General features: G+C 43.5%; 1 protein-coding gene across 2 annotated transcripts in view; it reads left to right on the plus strand.

Annotated features, from left to right (window-relative positions):
- Positions 1-2,954, plus strand: part of Gramd2b (GRAM domain containing 2B) — a 70,205-nt gene extending 67,251 nt beyond the window's left edge. For both annotated transcript variants that reach the window (XM_031365714.1, XM_031365715.1), the window contains exon 14: positions 1,783-2,954. In XM_031365714.1, coding sequence (XP_031221574.1) covers positions 1,783-1,824 — 42 coding nt within the window. In that variant the 3' untranslated portion in view covers positions 1,825-2,954. The remainder of the gene's footprint in view (positions 1-1,782) is intronic.
- Positions 2,955-10,175: the final 7,221 nt, after the last annotated feature.

Raw genomic sequence — 10,175 nt, forward strand, 5'->3', positions numbered from 1 at the left:
GTGTACGTAAGGGAGTCAGAGGACAATTTGTGGGAGTCATCGTGGTGGGTTCCAGGGATCAGAATCAGGCAGTCAGGGTCGGCAGCCAGGACTGAACCCTCAACCTCTAACCTAGAGTTGAGAATTACTACATGGCCTGTGTGGTAGTCACAGGTGAAATGATGCTGGGTCAGGGCCCTCGTTTCATTCTCTGCTTCTGGGAAGGAACACTGGCTGGAAGCGACTGGCTGGAATGCACTTGTTATAGCTTACAAGGTATTACCAGTCCTCCAGGGAAGCCATGGCAGGAACTGAGGCAGAGACCACGAAAGAAAGACTGTTGCTTACTGGCTTACTCAGACTCCTCCCTCCCTCTCTCCCTACCTTCCTTCTTTCCTTCCTTCCATTCTTTCTTAAGGACTTCTTTTGTGTGTATGAGTATTTTGCCTGCATGTGTGTAAGTGTACCATGTGGATATTAGCCCAGAAGATCGGAATACACAAAGTACAGTCCACAAACCACAAGAGACTCAAAAAGAAGGAAGACTAAAATGTGGATAGTTCATTCCTTCTTAAAAGGGGGAACAAAATACCCATGGAAGGAGTTGCAGAGACTGAAGGAAGGACAATCCAGAGACTGCTCCACCTGGGAATCCTTCCCATATTCAATCATCAAATCCAGACACTATTGTGGATCCAGCAAGTGCTAGCTGACAGGAGCTTGATATAGCTGTCTCCTGATATAACTGTCTTCTGACAGTACCTGACTAATACAGAAGTAGAGGCTCACAGCCATCCATTGGACTGAGCACAGGGTCCCCAATGAAGGAGCTAGAGAAAGGACTCACTTATCAGCGAGTGCATATCATGTGTGTTCTTTTGTAACTGGATTACCTCACTCAGGATGATATTCTCCAGATCCACCCATTTCCCTAAGAATTTCATAAATTCATTGTTTTTTATAGCTGAGTAGTACTCCATTATGTAGATATACCACATTTTCTGTATCCATTCCTCTGTTGTGGGACATCTGGGTTGTTTCCAGTTTCTGGCTATTATAAATAAGGCTGCTATGAACATAGTGGAGCATGTGTCTTTATTACATGTTGGAGCATCTTCTGGGTATATGCCCAGGAGTGGTATAGCTGGGTCCTCTGGTAGTACTATGTCCAATTTCTAGAGGAACTGTCAAACTGATTTCCAGAGTGGTTGTACCAGCTTGTAATCCCACCAGCAATGAAGGAGTGTTCCTCTTTCTCCACAACCTCGCCAGCATCTGCTGTCACCTGAGTTTTTTATCCTAGCCATTCTGACTGATGTGAGGCAGAATCTCAGGGTTGTCTTGATTTGCATTTCCCTGATGACTAAGGATATTGAACATTTCTCTAGGTGCTTCTCAGCCATTCAGTATTCGTCAGTTGAGAATTCTTTGTTTAGCTCTGTACCCCATTTTTTAATTTGGTTCTCTGAAGTCTACCTTCTTGAGTTCTTTGTATATATTGGATAAAGCTCACTTATTTCGTGTTTCATGGGAACATTTTACTGTCCAACTAGGGACAGTAAGTCTTCAGGTCTCTCTGGAAATCAGTTTTCTGTGGATATTATGCATAGGAATGTGTAATACAATTGCTAAACATTATGACACATCTGCTTCTTAAAGCCACAGGGCAGGGCTTTATTTAAATTTAACGTCTGCATAGCTTTTTATTCTAGATAGAATAATGTCCAGTATTTCCAGGCCATAGCAAATGCACTCTTAAGTTATATTATTTATAACAACATCATCTCTTTTCATTGTTTCAAGATACAAAACAACTTACAAAAGCTGCTTGAGAATGGTGACTGAGTGACCAGCTGCTGGGGCCAACATAATACCTCACATTCTCCCTTGAAGAAGGTGCTTCTCCTGAACCTGTCGTGCGCCCCCTGCTGGCCAGAGGTGCAAGATGCTGAGAATCCAGATGTGTTTGCTCTTGGAGGTCTCCAGCTCAAGAAGCAGGAGGGAAGGGGGGGATGAGTTTGCTTTTGTGCAATAAAAGCTGACCCTGTCTCTGCTGCTGCCTGAAGATAACATCTCTGGAGGTGAGCAAGGTCCTGGAAGACACCTGTAGCGATTGGGTTATGGTAAACACAGCACTCCATGCTTTCCTGCCCTTTCTCAGCCTTCTCTTTCGTGCCTTCACCCATCCCAATCAGCCTTCAGACCTAAGGGGTACCACTGTATACCAACAAACTCAAAATGGTCCTCTAAAGAATTAGCCACAAGCCTCCAACAAGGTGGCGAGTATCTCCTAGTGAGCAGACTTGCTTCAAACAGCTGCATTTTTGTGGTTTGGGTTGGGTTTTTTGCCCCCTTCTACTCTTATATTCTGATTTCTTTCATCTATGCCTTTTAATTTTCCAATTCAGTTTCTCAGCATGTCCGGTAAAGTGAATGAAATGTCCCATCTGTGCTGTGCTGTCTTGTTCCCGTGACTAGTACTTAATCGAAGTGATTCTCCCCAATCTCCCGTCTTTGAGGTGTGACCTACTAAATCAGATTCACTCTGAAACCAAAACTAATCTTTCAGCCAAAAGTTGTTATAGTAATTTAATATGGGATGGAAAGCCCCATTTCTAGGATTGTAAGCGGACTGCAGAAGCAGCTTTGAAGCAGGATGTCTGTGTTGGACTCTAAAACCTATTTCAGCATGGTAAATGGAGGTCTTTTTCCTACAATAAAGCAATAAGCGTGGTCTGCTAATGTTACTTACAGTATGGGTTGACTGGTTTTTATTAATAATTATTTAGGGTGCCATAAGATCTGTAAGTATAAAACATTCTATCTGCAATGCATTTTATAATCATTTCTATGAAATGTATTTTGTTTAATCAGATAAGCTAATGAGCGGATTGGTTATGTTGTGTGTATTTGTCGCATCCTGGGTAACTGTGCCTGGTGCACCGGCTTTTAATAAATACTCATTACCTAAGGCACTCTAGTTAATGCTGTTTCCTGTATTTGTAAATTTTCTTACCTAAGACCTGCTGTGATGTTTAAAAGTCTCCTCACCTCCACACCACATCTTTCAGCTTCATTCTCACTGCCCCCACCGCCACCACTGCCACCGCCACCACAGCCACCGCCACCACTGCCACTGCCACCATGGAGTATTTATTTCATAAGTCAAAAGAAAGTTTAAGGTTTTTTTGGTTTTTGTTTTTGGGGGGGTTGTTTTGGTTTGGTTTGGTTTGGTTTGGTTTGGTTTGGTTTGGTTTGGTTTAGTTATAATGGTATCAAGGGGGAAAAATGAGCTTTGAAATCGGTAGACAAATGTTTGATTCCTGGTTTTGATTGAGATTTTAAGAGGTGTTCGACCTCGACACAATAGTCTGCCATCCTCTTACTCATTTTATTAATAAGGATGAAAGGACCAAAGAAAAAGTGCCAGTGTGAAGATGGTGGAGCCTTTGAAGCCCACAGCTTTGCCTGGCAAGTAGTTTCCCTCATAACAGATACCAGTGGGTTTTGTTCATTTGGGTTTGGGTTCTTTCTTTCCTTCTTTCTTTCTTTCTTTCTTGATTTTTTTTTTTATTTTTGTTTTTGTTTTGGTTTGGTTTTGGCTTTTCAAGACAGGTTTCTCTGTGTAGCCTTGGCTCTCTGGAACTCACTTTGTAGATCAGGCTAGCTTCAAACTCACAGAGATCTGCCTGCCTCTGCCTTCCAAGCAGTAGGATCAGAAGCACACACCATACCTAGCCTCTAAGAATGTTCCTTGAACTGGTAAGAGCACAGTTGCCAAAGAAGGTACCTGGTGGAATTTTGCCATCATTCGCCCACCTTAGATACCCCTTGTTGGAAATCCCTGCCATCTCACCAGCTCTGAATATCCTTTTATGTTAAGCTTCCCCCCCCCCCCCACTTTATTACATTTTTCGATTTGGAGGGGGCAGCATACATAGCATGTGTGAAAGATGCATGATGTGTGGAGATCAGGTGACAACTTATAGAAGTTGATTCTCTCAACATATGAGTCCTTGGAATCAGTCCAGGTCGCTAGGTGTGGCAGGAAGCGCTTAACCCCCGAGCCATCTTGGCGACCCTTCAGTGCTATTTTAAAGCCTGTGTCCAAAACTCCTCCTGTTTTTAAGCCTGCTGTGGCCAGATTACCTCACATAGCCCAGGCCGCTGTCACATGTGTCCCCAAGCACAGCTTCCCTGGTTCAACAGTTTCAGGTATGTGCGCCATATATAGCTTAATGCAGCATGTTTGATTCCCTAAATTTTCAGACCATCTTTGTTGTATCTAGATGCAAAGCCCTTTCTAGTGTGGGAAGAAAGACTGAAAATCACTTTTTCTGTTGTGATTTTCCTTATCTTGTGCGTTCCTAACCACTTAATGAAGTTTCTCTTTTTTTTTCTTCTGAGTACACACACGCGCACACACATACACACACATTAATATACTACACCAATGGTAATGACAAATGGAGGATAAAGTAACCGTTGCCTGAAGATGAAGCCACTGTATACATGGGCCTTTATGAATCACACATCATTTTCCTTCGGGTCTTTAAGAATCTTGCCAGAAGGCATGCCTCCCCCTCTTCCTTCTTCCTTAACGCTGCCTACAAGGCGGCTACCATCTGTTTTGTGGCTTCATGACTGCCCTCTGGTCTCTGGCGAAGGCCAAGATTGTCATAAAGAGGGCCAAGAAGTTCATCAGGCACCAGTCAGACCGATACGTGAAAATTAAGCGGAACGGCGGAAACCCAGAGGCATTGACAACAGGATGCGGAGAAGGTTCAAGAGCCAGATCCTGATGCCCAACACTGGTTATGGAAGCAACAAGAAAGCCAAGCACATGCTGCCTAGCGGCTTCCGGAAGCTTCTGGTCCACAAGGTCAAGGAGCTGGAAGCGCTGCTGATGTGTTACAAATCACTATGCTGAGATTGCTCACAATGTGTCCTCTAAGAACGGAAAAGCCATCATAGAAAGAGCAGCATAGCTGGCCATCAGAGTCACCAATCCCAACGCCAGGCTATGCAGCGAAGAAAATGAATAGATAGCTTACGTGTATGTTTTGTTTAAATAAAACCACAAAAAAAGAAATGCCAAAAAAAAAAAAAAAAGGAGGAGGAGGAGGAGAAGAAGAATCTTGCCAGAAAGCTTCATTTTGACAACTATTTCTGAAAGTGGTCTTAATACACAAAAGTATGAGAAAATGCACACAAAGACATATGCATCCGCCTGTCCTGCCATCACTCAACCTCGTTTTTAAAAGGAGTTATTTATCCTATGTTGTATGCCTTATGTATGCCTGGTGCCCATGGAGACCAAGAGGGCATCAGAGTCCCTGGAAATGTAGTTACAGATGACTGTGAACCGACTGGAAACCAAACTCGGGCTCCATAAGAGCAGCAAGTGCTCCTAAGCACTGGGCTGCCTCTCTAGCCCCGTCTACCTATGTTAAGCATCTCGCAGTCAGAAGTGCCTTCCTCCTGTCTCGGAATGCCCCCAGTATGTCCCCAGAGAGTTGCTCTGTCAGTTCCTGGATGTCCTTTGGCTATGTGTGCCTATGTGAGTGGGGTAACACCTGCTTCTGTCTTCATCCCCCTGCTCCACGCTGTCATATGGAGTGACTGAACGCTGACCCCATGCACATTGAGACCCCCTGCATCCTGCATTCTCAGGCTCTGGTCCTATAGGGATTGCCTCAGCTCTCTGTTCCCTTAACTGAGCATTATGACAATGAACTCTCTGCTCTCCTGCCTAGGCTTATACAGATCCCAGAAGAAAAGAATAAAGAAAACAAACAAACCTCCAATTAACTGCTTGGCCTAGGTGAGAGATGCCTGATCAGATGTCTGGGGCCATAACACTAGGCAGAAGTTGGTTTGTTAACCACAACAGGGAATAGTTGTACAGTTTGGTCTACACACCGTCATCCTAACAACATTGTGATTTGTGGTTTTTCTGTTGATAACACTGTTGATTTATGATTTACATTTTTACACAAAACCAAATTACATAACACTACTGATTTATGATTTATAAACAGAAGGTCTACATGTTTAAAATGTATACTCTGATACATTTTGACATAAGTCTACACATGTGAAGTCATCAGAATCAAGATGGTCAAATATCACTGCCCCCTAAAGAAAGCCCTTGCCAGTGGGTCCTCATGACCTTCCTAGTGCCCTTAGCCCAATAACTGCTGATCTGCATTCTGTTTTGTAAAATGACAACAACGGTACACTGGCAGTTTGTGTAAGTGGAACCACACAGTGTCTCGGTGGCTTATTCTATATAGGGGCAGGTCACACACGTGGGCTCAAAGAACAATTGGCAGAAGTTGTTTCTTCCCATATACAGTTTTCATCTTGGAGCTTGAACCAAGTCACTTCAGGCTTGGTGGCAAGCCCCAGTTCCCATTGAGCCATCTCTCCTGGAAGCTTTTATTTAGCATAATTGTTCAATATGTATCTAACTTTTTAATATTTCAGTATTTTACTCCTTTTGTTATTCAGTAGAGTTTCACTGTGTCTATCACAAATTGTTTATCCTGTTCACCTGTGGCAGACATCTAGTTTGTTTACTCTAGTTCGTTGTAAATAAAACTACTGAGCCTGGAGAGATGGCTACATAGCTAAGGGATAAGGGTACTTACAGTAGCCAGGCATGATGATACACACCTCTAATCCCAGCACTCGGGAGGCAGAGGCAGGCGGATTTCTGAGTTCGAGGCCAGCCTGGTCTACAGAGGGAGTTCGAGGACAGCCATGGCTACACAGAGAAACCCTGTCTCAAAATAACAACAGAAATGGAGCACTCACTGCCCTTGCAGAGGACCCAAATTTGGTTCCCAGTGCCCACATGACAGCCAACAACTGTAACTCCAGTTCCAGAGGAGACAGCTCCCTCTTCTGGCCTCCACGGACACTACCGCCATGTAGTGCACATAAAAACAAGCAGGCAAACATTCATACACATGAAATAAAGATAAAATCAATCTTTTAAAAATAAATAAAACTACTATAACCATTCTAGTACAAATCTGTACGGGTATGTATTTTCATTTTTTCCCCGAAAAACAGCTAAAAATTGAAATGCTGCATCTCGTGGCAAGTATATGGTTAACTTTGTAAGAAACTATAGAACTGAACTGGAGAGGTGGGTCCATGGTTAAGAACACATACTGTTTTCTCAGAGGACTTGACAGCACCTGTGTCAAGTAGCTTATAACCACCTATAACTTCAGGGTAGCTAATATCCTCTTGCCTTCTTGGGTACCTATAAACACACACACACACACACAATTAAATTTAAATTAAAATGTAAAAAAATTAAAAAGAACAAAACTATGGGCTATTGTCTCTAATATCCATCCCCACCATCAATGTATGAACTAGTTCACCCCGTCTTCCCCCACACAAAATGCGCTGTCTTAAATCAGTGTGGTAAATCCAGTCACTTGATCCCCGTGTAAGCTCAGATGCTGTCCTGTGACCAGAATCCTATTAGCACACTTGATAGGACGCATGCATGCATTTTAGCCAGCATGCACAGCCTTTGGACTCTTGGGAAACCTCTAAAGGTACTGTCGGTGGCGATTTGTGCCCCTCTGCATCAGGAAGTGGGACAGGCTCCACTTCCTCTAACCCTGCACCATGGAATTAAGCTCAATGTCCTTCCCTGCCTTTGCCCAAATGGATCTGTGTTTTTGAGACAGACTGGCTCAGGTTGACCTCGAACACCCGGTGTTCCTGCTTCCACCTCTCGGTGCTGGATTACAGGCGTGTGACTCCCACATCCAGAACATTATGCCATGTTCTGGGTGCCAGACCCACTCTACCACCTGGCCCATATCCCTAGATCCTAAACGGGTTTTTTAAACAGTTTATTATTTTTATTTTATGTGCATTCGTGTTTTGCCTGTCTGTATGTGTGTACGAGGCTGTCAGATCTTGGAGTCACAGACAGTTGTGTGCTGCCATGTAGATGCTGAGATTTGAAGCCCGGGGTCTCTGAAAGAGTCTTCAATGCTTTTAACTGCTGAGCCCTCTCTCTAGGCCAGCTAAATGGATTTTTGAGTGGAGTTGTTAAATTACACTTCAGTTAGTGTGCATGTCTCCATGTGAAGTTTTTAAAACTATATTTATTTAGTATACGTGCGTGTGTGTGCGTGTGTGTGTGTGTGTGTGTGTGTGTGTAGACACACATGTGCTATGGCAAGTGTGTGGAGGTCAGAGAACAATATGTGGGTGTCACTTCTCTCTTTACCATGTGAGTGCCAAGGAGTAAACTCAGGTCAGCAGTAGCTATGGATGCTGGGACCTTTACCTGATGAGCTCCTTGAATGAAAGAAAATGACAGTAGGAGCTGGAGAGATGGTTCAGAGGTTAAGAGCACTGGCTGCTGTTCCGGAGGACCCTGTTTCTATTCCCAGCACCCACATGACAGCTCACAACTGTCTGTAACTCCAGTTCCATAGGATCCAACACTCTCACACATGCAAGCAAAACAATGCACACAAAAAATAAAATGGTTTTAAAAGAAAAAGAGCAACAGCATATATAAAATATCTCGAGGGGCCTGAGCCACTCAACTATTCATCGTCTTTGTACTTGCGTATCAGCAATAATTATTAATTTAAATGAACAAATGTGGGGTTGGGAAGGTGGCCTAGTCACCAACTGGTTGCCTCACAACATTAGGACCTAAATTGGATCCCTAGCACCGACATAATAATAATCCCATAATCCTGGCAGTGGGGAGGTAGAACTAATGGATCCATGGTGCCTGCTAGCCAGTCTAGCGAATCGGTGAGCTCCAAACTCAATGACAGGCCCATCTCAAAAAGAAAGATACTCACCATGATCTCCAGCCTCTACACACCATACTCCACACATGCATACAACTCTGGGCACACACAAACACATACATATTCATGAACACATACAAAAAATGAAATAAAATATCAAATGATATTAAAGTGAGTTTGTACGTAAGAATATGGTAGTCATTTGGGACAAGTCACATGAAAAATGAATCCCCCTTCCCGGGGCCATGTAATAGTTGGTGGGAATCTCACCCCTACATCAACTATGGCCTCAGGAAGAAAGGTCGTGGAAATATTCCCTTGCCTGACTTAGACCAAGAAAGAAAGAGCATGGCTAGAGAACTAGAACTTTCCACTCATACATGGAAATGGTTCAATGTCCTAAATTCTGTCTAGGTAAAAGGTGATGAAGATGAAAGACTTGTAAAGACTTTACAGGTACAACAAACACAGCATCAGGCTTGGCTATTGTGGGTATGTGGGGAAGCTGTACGCACTGCTGTTCTCTGGGAGCAATGGCTGAAAAGCTCTCGGCTTTCCTCTTGGTTCTCTGCCAGGTAAATGTCTGCACATGGCCACACCTGCTGTTAAAGTAGATGTGTAAAACCAGATACGTGCTCTTCCTGGAGAAAAAAAAAATATGAGGCTTTCTATTTCTAAATTAATGTTTTTATAATCTTTTGTTCTGGCACTTTCAGGCTTTCTGTGTATGGGCCACTTTCTGACATTTGGGTAAACTTTAATAAATCAGACCATGACATTTATAAAGGACAAAGTATGCCACCTCTGCTTCCAGCTTCATAAACAGTGCTGGAGGGGTGGAAAGAGAGTTCAGTGGTCAAGAACACTAGCTGCTCTTTCAGACAACCTGGATTTGAATCCTGTTGCCCACATAGCTGCTCACAAACCATCTGTAACTCCAGTACCGGGAGATCTGATGCCCTTTTCTGGCCTTCTTGGGTTAACAGGCATGCCATGTGCTCAGATATATATGTGGCAGGCAAAACACCCATACACATGAAAATAAAACTTAAGAAATTAAATCAAATAAGCAGTGCCTGAGTTAGGGAAGGTGACCAAACAGCCAGGATCAGCTGATAGGCCTAACACTAGCCCATCCTGCTTCCTTTCAAGTCTGGAGTCATCTTGTGCGGATGTTGGTTAGTTTTCATCCACACCTATACTGTTCAAATCCTGGCCGTGAGAAAATGAAAGAGCACACGGCCTTTATCTTCTTTCCTGTGGCAGAACAAAGTACCCGAGGGAACATCTTACATAAAGAACAATTAATTTGGCTGAGCATTGACCAAGGTCCAGTCCATGGTTCCCTGGCCCCATACACTTACACAGAACGTCATGGTGGTAAGAGCA

Source organism: Mastomys coucha, unplaced genomic scaffold (genome assembly GCF_008632895.1).
Source record: "Mastomys coucha isolate ucsf_1 unplaced genomic scaffold, UCSF_Mcou_1 pScaffold13, whole genome shotgun sequence".
Lineage (NCBI taxonomy): Eukaryota > Metazoa > Chordata > Mammalia > Rodentia > Muridae > Mastomys > Mastomys coucha.